The sequence below is a fragment of the Zeus faber genome (assembly GCF_960531495.2).
Source record: "Zeus faber genome assembly, chromosome: 15".
Classification (NCBI taxonomy): Eukaryota; Metazoa; Chordata; class Actinopteri; order Zeiformes; family Zeidae; genus Zeus; species Zeus faber.
The window spans coordinates 30,828,351-30,847,993 of record NC_137194.1 but is presented as its reverse complement, the minus strand read 5'-3'; the positions used below and the strand labels follow the sequence as shown (position 1 = coordinate 30,847,993).

The 19,643-nt window shown below is 40.2% G+C and overlaps 1 protein-coding gene across 1 annotated transcript; it reads right to left on the bottom strand.

The window, feature by feature from the left end:
* Positions 1–3,269: 3,269 nt before the first annotated feature.
* lactbl1a (lactamase, beta-like 1a) lies at positions 3,270–16,014 on the bottom strand (the record flags this gene model as incomplete). Its single annotated transcript, XM_080015085.1, has 6 exons — positions 3,270–4,245; positions 4,892–4,997; positions 7,959–8,191; positions 14,639–14,796; positions 14,938–15,044; positions 15,909–16,014. 6 exons carry the CDS (start codon positions 16,012–16,014, stop codon positions 3,270–3,272), a joined length of 1,686 nt encoding a protein of 561 aa, XP_079871211.1.
* Positions 16,015–19,643: the final 3,629 nt, after the last annotated feature.

Sequence of the window (19,643 nt, the reverse complement as noted above, 5' to 3'; positions counted from 1 at the left end):
AATAGATTATAATAAAAAGCCTAAACAGCATTGCAAACCCTATTTCAGATTTGTGAAACGTTTATTATTTTCGTGAAAAAAAACAGACCTATTATGCTTTTCCTTATTTTATGTTATACTGTATATATAATATTTCAATGTTGGATGTTCATATTAGACCTGGCCAAAGTGTCAAATAATGAAGTAAACTAATGACAAAATAATCACTGTGAACAAAATGCAAAAGGCTTCCGACCGTTTTTCTACTTTTGGCAAGAGCTGATGTCAGTGATTAGCTGACGCCAATCAAAACCAATAAAAATAGTGTGTTTTTATTGCAGATCTATTAATTTATTTTTTATTTTATTTCATTTTCTGACATTTACATGAAACAAAATCCCTGTGTCCAAGAGTGCCGGTGCGTCGCGGTGCGGTCCGTGTATCCCACAAGCTTGGAGCATGGCAACGAAAGTCGGAACTACCTTTTAAATTAGGTCTTGTAGATCTAATATGAGTGAAGATACAGCAACTAAAATACAACGAAATCCGGAATCCATGCTCAAATGCCATTGGCTAACAGAACCCGGAACTTGCGCTCAAACCCCATTGGCTCACAGAACTCTGGGCCTTGGGTGGGTGGCTCCTCCCACAAAAAACAGCCCATTTTGGAATTTGGGAGAGCAGTTGCAAAAGAGGAACATGGGAGCGGGAAAACAAGAACACAAATCATCTTACCCTGAATTAACTTGATTGCTCCCAGGGAGTATAATACTTATGTAATTGATTATACGACCAAGTGTTTTTGTTTTCCTAGTCCAAAAACATATGTTGCATTGATTAAATGCCAGCATCGCCATATCAGCATCCACAGGATACTGGAAAAGAAATGTGAAATCCACCTTTTCTCTGTTTTCACAAATAAAATTAACATTTTACAATAAGTTAAAACATTTTCACGAATCTGAAATAGGGTTTTATATGCTGTTTAATATCAATACATTAACCATGTGTTTTTAATGAGGTTCAGCGATACACCAGTTATGCCTGTCAGAGACACAGTACGTTACTGAAAATTCCGATTTTTGTCAGAAGCTGCGAATTAGTTTGCTTTCAGCGGATTGCTGAAATTAAAAAAAAACAGCTGTTTGAGTGTTAATGGTTGGAGTTTACTCAATATATTTTTTTCTGTCTAAAAAAACATTTGTTTATTTTTCACAAAAATAATTTTGACATTTAAAACAATGGCAGACCCCCTGCAGTACCTCCACAGACCCCTGGTTGAAGACTACTGGTTTAAAGCATTAGTTTAAACCCAGGCTTTATTGCTAAATTATGCTTATGGATTAATTTAGAACTGTTCATAGCACAGTCTTGCAGAATTTATTTCTATTGAGAAGCATGACAAGAAAAGCTCTGACGCAGCTTTTCACTCTATTCAAATGCAGTACAGCAGGGGTGCTATGAACAGTAATAAATAATGGGGAACATACCCATTAACACTATTAGTTGTAATGGCTGCAAAGGCTTTTGATCTCACGTTAAATTATATGAGTATAACTGATATAAACAACACTTAAAAGCTTGCTTGTGCCGAAGTTTAACAACGATTCACCACAGATGGATTTTGGTCTCGGAAACCTGAAGGGATGGATCACAATCAGCATGCGACTATTTCTCCTGCGGATCTTAAAATATGTTTTGTTTAGCGTGGGGGGGTTTCTCATTGAATGTCACATTCTAGGCACTTAGAGGTTTTAGACAAGATTGTCAATGCTGTCACACTGCACAGTCATTAGTAGATGTGGGAAAACATTTTGGCCTAATTCACCGACATGTGCAGAGAAATGTAGAAGAAGCTAGATACACAAAATCCCCGGCAGATTCAAGAAGTGTGTACCAACCAGATTTGTATGTCGATGTGTGCATAATACAGGGAATCACTGTCACACCTACACGAACATTTTATCCATTTACATCCTGTGCATGTAAAGTGTGTAAAGCGACTGTATGTTCAATAGCGTTAATTGATGGTCCTAGAATTTTGTCATGTCATGATTTGCCATGAAAGGCTGAGATTTTAAAAACAAAACAAAAAAAACATGATAACCAATGAAAGAAATCGGAGGTGTCAGATTATTATTAGAAGTAGATTTTTCAGATTATTATATTTTAGATTGCATAATATTGAATATTTACAATTTCTTTCTAATTGTGGTGCTAATATGGCAATTACATTTAGCTAAAGTTTGACAATATAATATTCTAGGAAAGAGCAAATTAATGAATCACAATGTTTTGGGATTTATGATTTATTGTGTGTATGCACGATTTAAGTACAGATTTATGCGGCAGACAGTTGACTGCGGCCCATTAATGGTACAAGGAGTAATATTCAAGCAATTTGTGTCTTTCGCATTTGACTGGGGGCCCACAAACATGATTTTCTGTCACATAACAGTGGATCACTTTTTACCAGGATAGATCATCATGGGGCCTTCTGCTCTGAAGCAAGTTGAGTAAACATTCTGGGGGCAGGGGTTATTATTTGGGCAAAATAAACTGGCTCCTGTGAAATTAAGGAAATGCACCTTGCAGAATCTGAAAAGCTGAGTATTTTAAGCCATACATCCTGCTTCTTTAAGACAAGTTAAAAAAAATACACAACAAGAACAAGAACTTAGTTGTTTTAAATACAGCTACATTACAAACTATTAGATGGGCTTTTGAGATTCCGAAAGGTGTATTTCCCTCATTTCACAGGAGCCAGGCTAATTGATTTCCTCTGCAGCCTTGCATCAAACTAATACTGTTAGCATGAAGGCCGTCAATATGACACAGGGATGAAATTGATCTTCACTTTTGTGTTAGTTGTTAGCTTTTGTGAAGCTGGGACCCATGCTATGTTGAAAGGCATTTGTGAGACAGCCAATTATTTTTCATGATCCACGATAACAAATTCACACACATCACCCACTCTAAACCAAATAGGTATTAACAAAAAAATACTATCTATATCCTCAGTCAAAAAAAACAACAACATAAAAGGATATAGATTAAGAGATTAAGCTAGACCTGAAGAGGATGTGCTATAGCATATGGTAAATTAATGAACACCATCTCATTCTTTCAACCTTTGCTCTACAGTTACATTTAAAATGGGTATATTTACAAATAGTCATGCATACCATTTATCTGACTGTGACGCAATTCTCCTATTTTACACTTAATTTAAGTCATCGAAAGTCCGATAACATCATAAATTGATTCCATTGGAACATCCCTGTGCTTTATCAAGTGAAATATGGTTTGCGGGCCATCCTAATCACCCTGTAAGTGTTGAGTCCCGGTGAATCAAACCCTGGTGACAGTCCCTTCTTGTTGAAGGGGTAAAAGTTGAAGAGCTGTCTGTCCTGTGCCTCCAAAGAGACAGAGGCACTGTACACATTCAGTTTGCATGGCCACTCCCTCTCAAACACCGCCCTGAACACCCTCTCCTCCAGGTAGTCCAGCCGGATGCTTCTGTATTTGGATGGCACAGAGGCATCCACCTGTGGCCCAAACTGCTGCATAACCAACACCCCGCCCACATTTGCCTTGATCTCGTAAAACGTTATGTTCCGATAAGTGAAAATGCCTGTATATGGAGTCTGGCTGGGCGGTGCCCTGAGTGTGACGAGAGCCTCCCTGAAAGCTGTCTCCATTGCAGGAATGAGGTAGGAGTAGGCCTGGCCTACCAAGTCCCGGCCCTTTGGCCGCATCCCTGCCATCAGGATCACCAGCCCAAGCTGGAGCCGTGGCACTAGCAAGAGAGTGGCTGCATAGCCATCCAGATCGCCGTCCTTTTGCACTATGTCGTAGCCCAGCTGCTCATTGATCTCCCATGGAGTCCCAGTGGAATTGGCAAAGTAGTCATTCTGGCAGCGTAGTACAGGCGTCATCATGGTTTTCAGAGTGTCTTGTCTGAGAAGGGTATGGCTGTGCGCTTGGAGGAGAACCATGGCCAGCTTGGCCATGTCAGCTGCTGTGGAGTACATCTGACCAGCAGGTCGGTACCAGCCCAGGTCATACAGGGGGGCTGGTTGGCCGCTGCTGTATACACCTGCTGCCATCTTGGCCTCGATGTCTGGAGTAATGTCAAAGCCAGTATCTTCCATGCCTAGTTTTTGCAGGATGTGGACTGTCACCCAGTCCTCGTAGTCCAAGCTACTCACCCTCTTGGGCAAGATGTTGGCCAGCAGGGAAAAGGCGACATTGCTGTAGTGACACCTAAATTTAGAAAAAGGAAGAGTCATGAAGTAGTGTGTGCTTTAGGCGCAGACAAGAAATTGGCTTTGTGGTCAAAGGTCAAGAGTCAATGTCGGCCCAAATTATTTGAATTATTTGTGTCCGGGATCTTACTTCTGGGATACTTAAAAGCATAAGGATGTCTTTCATAATGGACAGCTCCTCCCCATTTCTAAGCAATACACATATGCAATAACAGACTGATTGTCAAACTAATATTACCAACGACACAGTCAAAGCACAGACTATTGCCTGAAGGACTGCAGCTAAGATTTTCAAGTCCCAGGCAAATCTTAAGAAAAGTCATCTTAAAAAAATAATAAGGAAAGCTCTTGTCTTAAATGTCAAGTTTAACAGCACACCCCTGTCACCAGTAGTTATTCGATTTGAGATGGTAAGAAACTCCTATGATCCATCCCATACTAGTCCGGGACTTTTGTAAGAATATAATGTTGGTTTGGTTTGGTTTGGCTTGTGCTAACACAAACACAAAAATTTTGAATCCCCTGTGATTGCGCATCCTCGCCAAATCCTATAGGATGTTAACTTCTCGGATGACAAAAAGGATTTTAAAAGTATTAAAGTATTATTTTTGTCTATCCCTGCCATAACTCTAACTGTGTCTTACTTTGTCCCTGGATCTGCAACAAGGACATCATCCTGTAACAAATCTAGGGCCGCTTGTGTGTCTCCACTCCATAGGAGATTAGTTTCTCTTAGTCTTCTTGGTAACCCTGAAGAAAGAAATAAAGATCAATAAAAGGTGGAGAATGTTTTTTCTTATTCTGGCAAATTAACTAATCAGACTTGAAGCTACACTAAAGGGGTATTTCAACACTCCACTACATCACTTCCTTCAATTTCTAAATAAGCCAATTGTTGAGTCTCAGACCCATTAATGGAGTCAAGTATGATCTAATATGATATTGTTAAGCTATGTTTGGGTATTGAACCCAAACATAGGTTATGCCAATAGTGTGAAATAAATATGATACTTGTTCAAATGTATTAAACATGGCTATTTTGATAATGATTATAACCAATATCTAACTCAACTTTATTTACAGTTCCTTATGAATTTGTTTTCAGTGAACCAACAAAGCCGAGAGTTCATTTTGATTGAAAGGACTTGGAAAGGTCAGCGTCTCCTGGGTCAAAGTTCAAGGGGATAAAGACTCTTTCAATAGGGATTTAATCATTCCAAACAGAAGAAATTGTTTAAACATTGATCATGCGCATGCAGCTTCGAGAGTTTGGCTTTACATGTGACGGAAAAGGTTTTGTCACCCTCAAATAAAGTACATTTGGCAAATAGCTGTACAGAGCATCTTGATTTAAGTTATGAAGCTATTTGGTTGTTTAGCATTATATGGCCATCCATCCAGTTTTAGGTGGGACGACCCAGATTTGAAACTCCCTGTCCGTCAACCAACTCATTATTGAAGAAGAAGATTAAGCACTTTATTCATCCCCATGGGGAAGTTTTCCTCTGCATTTGAGACATCCTTACTATCTAGGAACAGTGGGCAGCCACAGCACAGCACTCGCGGACTCGAAGTCCCAATGCCTTGGTCAAGGGCATCGGCAAATGTCAACCTACCTACCGACATACGTGTCTACATGGTGGAAGGAAACCAGAGCAGTAAGCAAAAATGGGGAGAACATGCAAACCACACAATCACCAGGTATTAGGGAAAGAGAAACAAGTCTCACAGGCAGCTTTGAAAGCATGATTCATATTGTAGACACTCTTTATTCCACTGTCAACAACTGACATTTGTGAACATCTCCAACTGCTAATTAGCTAAGCGGTTCCCCTCCTCTTATCCGGCTTGAACCAGCTTTCTGCCGTGGACTCTCAGCAGGGTCCTGTACTCACTCAGCCTGGCCAGTTGATAGGCTTCACCCCATTCAGGACAGGTTTTCCTCAGTTTTTTAATCCCAGCATTCTGGTTCTCACCAGGGGGGAGAAGATTAGCCCTATTTTTAGAGACTAGCTCATACCTAAGTATAGATTTTGCTTATGTTTTTGTTGGTCAGGGTTAGGTAAGGATCTGTATCTGGTGGTAGGGACATGTCCTCAACCAAGCTCAGGTGGGTTATCTCCCAATTAGGAGCCTTTCTGTGTGGAGTTTGAATGTTTTCCCTGTGCTCAAATGGGTCTCCTCCATTATATAAAAAAAAGGAACCCCAATTAAAGACATGCAAAACATTTCCTGTCCTGTCTCTGATCATGACATAGATCCACCACCTGGAATACTGTTGGGCCCTGTGTGCCACTCCTGGAGGAAGGAAGGCTGGGCTTGGAGAATATGCAGAAGTCAAATTTCTCTGTCACCATTACCTGTGTCTTTGGGGTCACCACTCCCTGCATGCGTATGTGTTTTAAATGCATTAGCACCTGAGCTCAGTTAATCAATTATTCTATTCAAGTGTAGCTGTTAGACTAGTGGTGGGTGCTAGCTTCATCTAATTTGTGTGTAAAGTCCACATTCTGAAGGTCGGGTCTAGCGCTTGTTAACCCGATGACTTACCAGGCCAAATGTATAATGCTTTAAGCCAAACATAGTCATTGTTTAAGTCTAGAACCATAGATGTCAATTCAACTTTATTTCTACAGCCCTTAATCACATTTGAAAAACAAACCAAAAAATGGAATAAACCATATGGAGATGCTGTACGGGCTACCTTGTTAGCATTATAAGATAAGATAAGACCGCAGTACTTTATTGACCCCATGAAGGTGAAATTCTGGTTTTGCAGCCTGGAAGCATAAAGTATAGAAGCAGGAGAACCACATAACAAGTCCTTAATAATATAATATAATATGCTGTTAACTAGACAGTATGGGAGTCTAGAGCTGCTTCCACACATGCACTCCAGACAATGTGCGGACCTGATTATACAGACATAAGTTTGCGCATAAGTAAAGTATTTACAAACATCATTACATTTACCAAACATCCAGTTTTTAAGAAATTAAGTACCATAGAAACAGGGAGACATGCATCTTCACTGTTCCAGTGGAAATGCACGTCTTTGATTTTCTAGTTTTTAGTTTTTTTTTAGTTGTGTTTCAAAATTTTGTTTCATACATGTAGGAAACAAACTAAAATAAATAGATCTAAAATAAAAAGACTGGTAAGGGAGTCTGCACGCACCACTGTCTGGAGGAGAAAGAAAAGAAAACTCCACCCCAATTCTCTGAGTTAGGTTTACGTTTTTCATTTTCCATACAGGAAACACAGGAAACAAAACAATTCAAAATCTTTCTCAAGATTATATTATATGTTGCAATAATGTCATCACAAGATGTGCATATAGAGCTCCACTATGATTTGAAAAAATCCAATAACAAAAAAGAAAAGAATAATATCACAAGCACATTTTAGCCATATTAGCAATATTTACCCATTTACCCTAAAGAATATGTTATGGAATTTCAAGAAAGGAATACTTGAATTCACTTTATTGGAGTCATAAAAATAGTTTTTTTTTCTAGTAAAACATGGCCATCATTACTGTAGCATTTTAAAGATAAAACAAATAATACTTGAATGATTTTCGTCTTAATATACACAAAACAGCATATGGCTTAAACGTTAAGCTCAGAGGTAAGTCTGAGCTACAGCGTTCTGCTCAAAATGTTAAAATATCACAGTACAGTCCAGTCCAGTACAGTGTAGGTTATTTACCGGAGAGCTGACTGGCCATCCTTCGCAGGGTGAGCGACGGAGCCCGGGCGCTAAGGACCCTGGCAGAGGCGGGTGCCGGTCCAGTGTGGGGTCCGTTGCCTTTGCCCAGCGGGTTCTTAATAGTGAAGTTCTCTGCGTACTTCTCGAGCGGGTCGTCCAAGGAGGCCACCTTTCCTTCTTCCCACAGCTTGTACAGCATTAGTGTAGTGAAAATCTTGGAGAGACTAGCAATCCTGAAGTTAAACAATTGTTTTTGGTGAACTCTGTCTGTCTGTCTTTACAAGCTTACATTCCAAAAGTTTTAAAGACAACATCACATTTATACCCTATATACCCATAACAATGATTTCCCCTGTGCTAGTATTTTGCATTTTGTATATTTTAAAAATCGGATTTCTGCTTTGTATTTCTTTTCTATTTGTATATATTATATTTATTTTAATTTTAATTCATTTTGTATTTATTTTTTTTTTAAACAAAAAAACAATTCTCAATTTTTTCGGACTTAAAAGTTAACTGTTTCGTTTTTAATGCTCATGGTCTGTAGTGAAACACACCAAACCTCACCAGAAGAAATTCCTTGTACATGTAAATGTACCTGGCGAATTGATCCTGATTATTTGTGGACAGTTGTTTTTTTTTAGGTATAACAATCAGATCTTTAATAGTGGAGTAGGTAATTTAATGCTTTAGCGAAATTATTTTCTTGTGTATACTGTGGTCCTTAAGCCGTAGAGTCCTACATTTTTAAATAATGGGTAGGCCTATACAGCTTAGGAGTAAAAGCCCCACTTTTATTTAGACACCATAACATGACTGCAATTAGGTAAATGTATGTCCTTTATCATTTAAATCTGTGACATTAGCTACATATTGAATACCAACGATACACATATTCCAACGAGAATTGACATAATCAATTTGCTAAATGCTTCAATCTCAATCTCTTCAATCTGAGTGCAGTCAAAAGTTTTGCAGTGCTAAATAATCGAAAATACCTCTAAACCCAATCCTAACTCTCTCTCTCTAAAGCCTCATGTCATTTCCATATTTTAATAGAGCAATCAGGCTACAGGATCCATTTATTCAAGAAAATGAAATAACCCCATACGTGATGTCATGTCAAATTATCACTTTAGTGGAGGCCGAACCAGAAAGAGACCAGAACGCACGTGTGTAATTCTCCCTCTAGGATGACTCATCTAGACCAACGATGTCGACATTTTAACACATCTAGGTCAGGCTGTTACCAGGTGAACGGTGGCCATGAAAAGCATACATACTATAGGCTACAGTGACAGATCTAATAAGTGTTATCGGATGTACAGATGCTTGTTTCTGGCAAAATTCGGTGTATAGGTTTCATGCTACTCAACCGCGATCAAGGCTTAATAACATGGGATATTCAAATGTTAATTGTTGGCAAGGTTTACATAATGCATGGTTTCAAAATCCCAATTTGACATTGCTGTGCTGCTCACACTACCCTTTTCTTGTGATGTGTAATGTTTGTGACGGGCCCATTCACATGATCCTATACCCTACACCAGTCCGTGGGCCAGAGCCTAAATTTTCACTTTTCGGTACCACTCAAGGTGACACAATCTAGCTAAGATTTTTTGCAAAGGATATACAGTATTTTCCACCATAATTTGCAAATAAATTCTTTAAAAATCAGACAATGTGATTTTCTGAATTTTTTTTTCTCATTTTGTCTCTCATCATTGAGGTATACCTATGATGAAAATAACAGGCCTCTCTCATCTTTTTAAGTGGGAGAACTTGCACAATTGGTGGCTGACTAAATACTTTTTTGCCCCACTGTATTTCTGGAGATCAGGGGTGGGCAAAGTACGGCCCGTGGGCCGGATATGGCCCACGGTGTTGTTTAATCCAGTCCGTGATGCATTTACATTAACAACAGTCCTATAATATATTTAAATTTATAGTATTCATTTCACTGTTATTTTCATATTTTAATGGTACCACCAGATGGCGCATTGTCGGGCCTTCTCTGATGTCAAGCCACTCTTCTTCACTTTACCTGATCTTCACGTATGCATCACCCATAACAAAATGAGCGAACAAAAACATATTTACAGCGAGTGTCGGGTTTTCAACAAAGATTGGGCTGCAAAATATTTGGATATATTGGCTGATTTTTGAAGTTAATGGGGAAAGCCGATGATTTTCTCTTGCTGAAAGATGCACGCTGGCTTTGTGATTTTGCGCTCGATGTGAACATACTGGCACACATGAATGAGATGAACGTGAAGCTACAAGGGAAAGATCAGTTTGTATACGGCATGTATTCAAACCTGAACACCTTCAAGGTAAAATTGACTTTGTTCTCTAAACAAATGACAAACAAATCATTTGTGCATTTTCCCACGCTAGTGCCGCTGAAAGAAGCTGGATTCTGATTTTGAAAAGTTTGAGAAGTCACTTCAGCTGGTGTCATGACCCCTGTCATTCAATTATAAGGCAGCACCGCAAGAATTATAGTTGGAGCTGATTGATCTCCATTCTGACTCTGTCCTAAAGGAGAAGTTCAACTCCGCCAAACTGAAATTTTCAGAGTGGGCGGCACCCATCGTGCCCATCTTAAAACCAGATGGTGAAGTGAGAATCTGTGGAGACTATAAGATCACAGTAAACATAGTGTCTCTATTAGAACAATACCCCATTCCAAGAATGAAGGACCTGATTGCATCCTTAGATGGGGGAGAGAAGTACAGTAAGCTCGATATGAGTCATGCATATCAACAAATTGTGCTTGAGGAGGAAGCTAGAAAATACACAACAGTGAATACACACAAGGGTCTATTCACATACACAAGGTTACCTTTCGGGGTGAGCTCTAGTCCAACTATTTTCCAGCGCACAATGGAGGGTGTGCTACTGGCACTAAAGAATGTGGCTGTGTATCTAGATGATATACTTCTGACAGGAAAGGATGATGAGGACCACATCCACACACTAGATTTAGTGTTTCAGCGACTAGAAGATGCAGGCTTGCGCCTAAAACGAAGCAAATGCAAATTCATGGAGAAGGAAGTGACATTTCTAGGACATCGAGTGGACGCCAAGGGACTTCATACAGTGCCAGCAAAGGTGAAAGCAGTGCAGGAAGCGCCAGCACCTACGTCAGTGACTGAACTTAAAGCTTACTTGGGACTATTAAACTTCTACAACAAGTTCCTTCCAAACCTATCGACCTTCTTGGCACCGCTACACAAGCTTTTGAGTAAAGAGGAGCCATGGACTTGGGGGCCAGAGCAGGAGAAAGCTTTCGCTAAGTCCAAGGAGTTGTTACAGTCAAGCAGTGTGTTAGTTCACTATGATGAAAACAGATGGAGAGGAGAAACCCATCGGGTTTATGTCAAGAACGCTCAACGCTTCAGAAAATAACTATTCCTATTAGATAAATAGGGTCTAGCCATTATCTTTGGTGTAACGCGCTTCCATAAGTATCTTTATGGGAGAAAGTTTGTGATTTGCACTGATCACAAGCCTTTGATAAGTCTACTTCACGATATGAAAGCGGTACCACAGATGGCGTCACAGAGAATCATGAGATGGGCTGTGCTGTTGAGAACGTACGAGTACAGCATTGCTAACAGAGCAGGTAAAGACAATGGCAACGCAGATGCTCTTAGCCGCCTCCCACTACCTGAGTGTCCTGTGTCAGTACCCGAGGAGCAAGTGCTGATGATGGATCAGGACCATGGTTCGCCGATGACATCAACCAAGCTACGACAATGGACAACAACAGATCCAATACTCTCCAGGGTACGAGAGTATATCCTGAGAGGTTGGCCAGAAAACCATGGCACTGACTTTAATCCTTATCGGCAGAGACAATGTGAGTTGAGTGTACAAGATGGCTGTATGTTGGGGGAGCCCGGGTAGTCATACCAGAAAGAGGACGAGCTCATATGCTGGAAGAATTACACCAGTCACACCCAGGAATGAGCCATATGAAGGGTTTGGCAAGAAGTTACATGTGGTGGCCTCACATGGATCATGCGCTACATGTCAAGAACATAGGAAAGCACCTTTGAGTGCACCACGACATCCATGGGAGTGGCCTGGAAAGCCCTGGAGAAGACATAGACTATGCAGGTCCCTTCATGGGTAGAATGTTCTTAGTAATTGTGGATGCGCATTCCAAGTGGTTGGATGTTTATCCAGTGACTTCATCCACCTCTGCAGTGACTGTAAATTGCTTGAGGAACAGTTTCAGCACACATGGCATTCCAGAAATGATCGTGTCAGACAATGCTCAGTGTTTTGTCAGCGAACACATGAAAGAGTTTATGTCCAGGAACGGAATCACACGTCACATCAGCACCATACCACCCCTCATCTAATGGTCTAGCAGAGAGGGCGGTGCAAACATTCAAGGAGCTGATGAAGAAGAGCACAGCTGGGACAATAGAGACAATGGTGGATAGGGCTTTGTTTAGCTATCGCATCACTCCACAGTCGACTAGTGGATTGTCACCAGCTGAGATGATGATGGGAAGGAAGCTGAGGTGTACACTTGACTTGATGCACCCAGATTTAAAACAAAAAGTCGAGTCAAAACAAACAAGTCAGAAAAACTACCATGACAGGCATGCCAAACATCGCAACTTTGAGGAAGGTGACTCTGTCTACACTAAGAACTTTGGATATGGACCTAAATGGATATCTGGACGAGTGCAGGAGTAAACAGGACCAGTTTCCTATACTGTGTTGCTGGGGGATGTTAAAGTGGTCAGGTGACATGTCGATCAGCTGTTCAGCAGGCAGGAAGGGGAGCTTCCTACACCGGTGTCCAGTACTACAGAGGGCGACATAACAGAACCCAGTCCACCAGCTGCTGGAGCACTGGAGGGCGCAAGTTCTCACCAAACAGAGGACAGTGCTGTGCCATTGGTGACCCAGGAGGATAGTGCACCAGGGGGTACATCAGCCGATGGGTTGCACAGATCAAGGAGGGACAAACGTCCTCCAAACCATTTGAAAGACTACTCCACATAAAGTGGATGCCTTTAGGGGCAAGAAATTGCCCTAGTCTCCTTAAGGGGGGAGATGAGTGTTTGAATAAATAAATAAAAAGAAAGAAAAGTAGATAACAAAGTGTTCGGAAGAAATAAATGTGTTCTGACATTGTGATGGTCACATAAAGTTATATAAAAGAAGCAGGGTACAGCAAGCTAAAATATATATATATAAGTTTATTTGTTACTGGCTAAACGGGAAAGAAAATGCTGTGGTGTATTATTATTTTCGTTGGTTAACTAAAGGACAGAAAAGCAAGAGCTAAGAAGGGAGGGATGTGATAGAGTGCAGTTATAGGACTTCGCCAGTAGAGGGACTCTATGTTAAGTAAATGCTCCTTTGCTCTCTGCTATCTTTCACTGATAGGCAGCCTGGCATGTTATGGCCACTTCACATATTGCTGAAAATTGTTAATAAAAGGTGAACAAACCAGGAGTTGGTCTCTGTTACCTGACTGCAAAATACCAAGATACTACAAAGAGGATATTTTACCCTTTATGCTTGCAAATTTTTCACCTCATCTACTAATGGTCTAGCCCACCGGTCAGTTTTAAAAACTAAATGTGGCCCTCGAGCCAAAAAGTTTGACAACCCCTGCTGTAGATGACATTTTGGTATGATAGCCATTTCTGGCTGGTGGCTTTGTCATAGTAATCAGCTCATACAGTTAACCACCTCTTGATGAACCTTTATTCATATTTTATAATACTATGTTTAATATCATTTTAAAGGACAGGTTAAGAGGTTTAAGAAGTTGCTTGAGCTCTTTGAAGATTCAATGAATGGAATTACATTTTACCAAAATTTTCGACTGAGCTCTGGTCTTTATTTGAGCAATGTCACCTAGGAATATCACTGACACCAATTTCAAAAACCGAAATAATAATTGGACTCTGAAAAGAAAATGTATAATTTACCCATACCACTGTATACAATTCTGAGGGGCAATTGCGGGCCTTAAAATACAAGAAAGACTGATCGAGGAAAACCTCTCATACGCATGTTGCTAATGATCCTGGGTACTGAGGTGAGCTTTTATTGTTTTGTATATTGGCACCTTCATAAGTATTATATGCCTTATTTGTTTACAGAAACAAATGAAAACGGTGGTGTATTTTGAGCATCCAGCTTTTTCACATTTCGAGGCATCCCTACTCTACACTTGAAAATATCAAAAGGGGGCGCCCCAGAGCTCACTGGGTAAAGCGCATCATCTACAAGGCTGAGTCCTTACCGCAGCAGCATAGGTTCGATTCTGGCATGTGGCCATTTGCTGCATGTTATCCACTCCCTTTCTCCCCATACTCTCACTATCAACTAAAGCATGAAAATGAATTCAAAAGAAAATATTAGAAACCACTCACATCTCTGACCCATTCAGACTAAACAAGAGGCATTGTTGTTGTCGATCTCAGAAACTTGTGTAGGACAACCACATTAGGGCAAAAGCTATGTAGCTTAAACCACTTGGACCATACATTTGGTCTCCCTGAACATCCATCTCTCCTGTCACGTTTGGAAGAGCACGCTTCTACTGTAGCCATCTAACTAGTCATTGCCTGGATGGACAAAATGACCATTTCCATGCGGAAAGCTGTGATATTGAATGGTGGGCAAAAATCTCTGATCACCTGTACACGGTGTACTCGTTGGGTGTTGGTGAGGAAGGGTCGCTTGCATTCCTGCTGCCAAAATTTCCATTCCACAGCACTGAGTCGTTAAAGATCACGATTGCCGATATCGCCGGCAAGCTAGTTTTATGAATGCTCAACCTCAGGAGTGCATCCAGCTGTTTTTAAGACAAAAAGACAACGCACAATAATGACTTCACACATGTGAAAATGTATTTATATAATATAAACGTGAAAATTTGTATTTCAAAGTTAACAGTTTTGAAAATTTTGAAGATCGAGGCCCAGAAGAGATTCACCTTTTCTAAGGCCTCCTGGAGAACAGCCACGGGATGTTCCAAGGGCACGGGCTCTGGGAAACTGGGGCACGGCTTTTCTTCTGCAGCAACCCCCTTTACAACTACTTCTGCATGGAGGCAAGTGTAAAGGGGAAGTTAATTCGGTGATATTTAGTATAATTTGTGAAACTCACACTGTACAGGCCAAGTCCATGTCATTTATATGTCTCCATTACTATCAATCACTTCGAGATTGTGGCTTTCAACAGTTTCAGCTGTTCAACTTAAATGTTAAATTGGAAGTGAAAATCATGCTACTGAAATAAGGGGTTAGCAAAGGAACATTCATAACACCTGTTTATTGGTTATATGCACGAATTGACGCTTCACTTCGACCATTCACATCCAAAGATTATAACCATAGAGACTGTTTGAAATGAATACCATTCAAAATACGAGGTGCCTTTACTACAGCATAATTATTTGCCACCCTTTTAACTCAGCAGCCACAGCTTGGAACGACAGAACACACGTGAAACTATCTGAGCAAAAAAGCAACTCATCCTTAAGTTTTCCCACCGTTACAATGTAATGAAGGCAAGGGCAGTGGTTTAACAGTCTAAACGCCATGGACATTTGTTTGACGAAACAGATAAGGGGAACACAATTTATACCCTCGATAGAAAAATTTGCCTATCGCCAGGAAAAAACATTTTCCACTCGTCCACAATAACACCCACCTTGCCCATTCAAGTCTTGGCAGTGACTTAAAGCACTAAAGGGGGCCAGTAATCCTGCTGCTACTACAGCGTGTCCAGCTTTGTGTACAGTAATCCCACCCTAGGCCCTCCAAACAAGCAATTAAGTCAAAGAAATCACCCACGCCTAAATGCCTCAATCCCGATGTATAGTCTCTGCCAGGTTTGTGGTTTTTTGCAGATATAACATTAATATTTTCAACGTGAGTTAAAAAAAAAAAAAAAAAGACCCACCTGTCACCATTTTTGGTATCCTGTATTGCCAGATAAAGCAGCACATCATGGCCATGGAGAGGAGAAAGAAGATGACCATGCCCAACTTGGTCCATTTGACCTTCATCTTGCCGGTTTGATTTTTATATAAGCAGGCTGGGAAGACACCAATTGAACAATATGATAAGAGAGTGTACCTTACCGCCCTGAAAAGAAAAATGATGCTAGTGTTTAAGTTTAATTTTAAACATCATCATGTCAAATTCTTTCTCTCAAAATTAAGCCACGATAGACCGGACCAAGTTACAACTTTGTCCGAACGGTGAGTCTTACAAAGTTATTGACAACAAGGCTCTGGGAGATTCATTACCTGAACTATTAGCTGGTTTAAACCTGTTGCTGGCTTTGAAAGCGGCAATGACGATTGACAGTTTACCAGACAATGCAGGCAGGCTCCACAAAGGCGTAGAAATCAAGATTCAGCAAATGTTCTTCATCCTCATCTTGGCATTTCGTCTTCAGCATGCCCTCCTGTGAGATTCAGTTTGCTGGAACCCCACAGGACACGAACTCCAAACCCCTCGTGAGACTCTACTTCTCAGCTACTGCTACCTCGATGCACTTAATCCCGACCCTGATCCCTTGCCTGGACCTAGATGAACAGACAACTCGGCTACCAGCATGACATCATAATCTGCGGGTGGGGGTGGGGGTGGGCAGTGGAACATCTTACATCCTCTGGGTTTTAATATTCTCTACAGATACACAGCTAGTCATACAATGGTCGTGTATCTGATAATACAACAATTCCATGAGAATTTATGAACTTCCATATTGAGAATGTGTTGCCTAACAAGCAAGCCGCACATGCAAGTGTCCCTGAGTAGTAAGTCCCTGAGTAAGACTACTATGCAGAACACGGAGGCCAAAAGGAACCGCGAGCTTCAAGATGTGACCTTCATAATAACATCATGAATCTAAACCAATTGTATTGGGCCCGTGCATGTGCAAAGAAATCCGATAAGGAATTTTGTAATTCAACTTTAAATAAACAATGCAAACTAAATCTTGTTGTGTTGCAAGATCAAAATTGCAAAGCTGTACAAATTCATTGGTTCCCAGCAGAATAGCAGCTCTGTGTGTGTTCATCAAAACAAGCTCAAGAGTGAGTAAATGAGAGCTATTGGTAGCGATTTGACTCTCCTTTGAAATTCGCGATTGACGAGGCACTCGGCAAAGCCTAAAGAGCCGTTCAATTATCCGACTCTGTTCATTCGATTGAGTTGCTGTGACACACGGTGAGCGAGTAAGGACTTACGGAGGAGAGTCAGAAGAGAAAAAGGGGGCGAACGTGTCATCTCATTCACGAGCACAAATCGATGCTTAAATCATACACACGTTCTAAGCAAATATTCGGGATCCATCAATATTTTCTAACTTGAATTTATTCTTACTTTGAGAACAACTTTAGAACTGCCTCCTACCATGCATTGTGATGAACGATTTATAATAATTCAGTACAGACCATTGTATTTTTTTATTTTTTTGTTTATGTGACAGCAATAAAGTCTCAATTTCAAAGTACATTGCTCATACATAGGTAGATCTTTCTTTAGGTGGGGGGTATATGGGCTATTTGCCTATTTCAGGTGAAAATCTGATGAGTCATATCGATAATGGGCATCGTTTTGTCTTCTCATAATGATTTATTTTAATAATGTTGTTTCTCTTTTTTTCTGGGAGGCAGACAGCTGTTAGTTATGGTTCACCAATATTATTGGGTATAAAATAACTGCAAAATATGTAAATATGTAGTTTTATTGGACAAAAGGAAAAATGTACTAATTAAAACTATACTTAAGGACTTTTTGTCCCTCACAGAATGTCTGACAGATTGAACTAGGCTCATGCAAGAGGATTTCACTGTGTCATTGTAAGTTAATGCTTAAATTTGTGCTCAGCATGGCAATTTTAAATACTAATTGTAAACATGGTATGGTACATATTCGAAACTTTTTCACAGGCATTACAGTAGCTATGGATTTCAAATTCCAAAAAAAAAAAGTCTCGAAGGAAAAAAAAGAATAAACAATAAAAGAAAAAAGAAAAGTGCGTGGACCGATTTGTTTGCTTTCACCGCCAACGCTGCTGGTTTACTGCTGTGCTTGATCTGCGGTGAAAAATTAGCAAACAAAAAAGGTAATATTGAAAGACATTTCCAGAACATACACACTGCATTTGCTGAAAAGTATCAATAAGGAAAAGCAGTAAAGGCTAGGAATGATAGAAAGAGAGCGATTTCAGAACTGCTGCAGAGCAAATGTACTTTTAAGAATTTTAAGAACATCGTAAACCCTGATGTGTCACTCGAGAATAAATCAAAACTATCGTCTGCATGATCAATTTCTATGGTGCATCATTTGCCTGCCTAGGTGTCTGAACAAGCCATTGAGTCGAGTCTCACTGAGAGAGAGAGAGAGAGAGAGAGAGAGAGAGAGAGAGAGAGAGAGAGAGAGAGAGAGAGAGAGAGAGAGTGTGTCGAGCCTCACTGGTGAAACTGGCCACAGAGAGAGAGGTTTCAAGCACCTTTTATTTAAATCTGTTCCCGCAAGTACATCTTTTAATCTACTCCATCAAAAAAATGCAGAGAAGACCAAGAGACGACGAGAAGACCAAGCAGAGTTACAAAATAGGAAACCTTAACAACAAGACAAGAAACATAAGAAAATAAGATAAAATATACTGCTTCAAAAGTGAAGCACCAACAAATCCTCCTGAACGGAACACAACACTCCCCTGATTCCCCAGGTTTTCACAAAATCATCCATTTCACCCAACGGTCAGTTTTAAAAACTAAATGTGGCCCTCGAGCCAAAAAGTTTGCCCACCCCTGCTGTAGATGACATTTTGGTATGATAGCCATTTCTGGCTGGTGGCTTTGTCATAGTAATCAGCTCATACAGTTAACCACCTCTTGATGAACCTTTATTCATATTTTACAATACTATGTTTAATATCATTTTAAAGGACAGGTTAAGAGGTTTAAGAAGTTGCTTGAGCTCTTTGAAGTGTCAATGAATGGAATTACATTTTACCAAAATTTTCGACTGAGCTCTGGTCTTTATTTGAACAATGTCACCTAGGAATATCACAGACACAAATTTCAAAAACCGAAATAATAATTGGACTCTGAAAAGAAAATGTATAATTTACCCATACCACTGTATACAATTCTGAGGGGCAATTGCGGGCCTTAAAATACAAGAAAGACTGATCGAGGAAAACCTCTCATACGCATGTTGCTAATGATCCTGGGTACTGAGGTGAGCTTTTATTGTTTTGTATATTGGCACCTTCATAAGTATTATATGACTTATTTGTTTACAGAAACAAATGAAAACGGTGGTGTATTTTGAGCATCCAGCTTTTTCACATTTCGAGGCATCCCTACTCTACACTTGAAAATATCAAAAGGGGGCGCCCCAGAGCTCACTGGGTAAAGCGCATCATCTACAAGGCTGAGTCCTTACCGCAGCGGCATAGGTTCGATTCTGGCATGTGGCCATTTGCTGCATGTTATCCATTCCCTTTCTCCCCATACTCTCACTATCAACTAAAGCATGAAAAAGAATTCAAAAGAAAATACTAGAAACCACTCACATCTCTGACCCATTCAGACTAAACAAGAGGCATTGTTGTTGTCGATCTCAGAAACTTGTGTAGGACAACCACATTAGGGCTAAAGCTGTGTAGCTT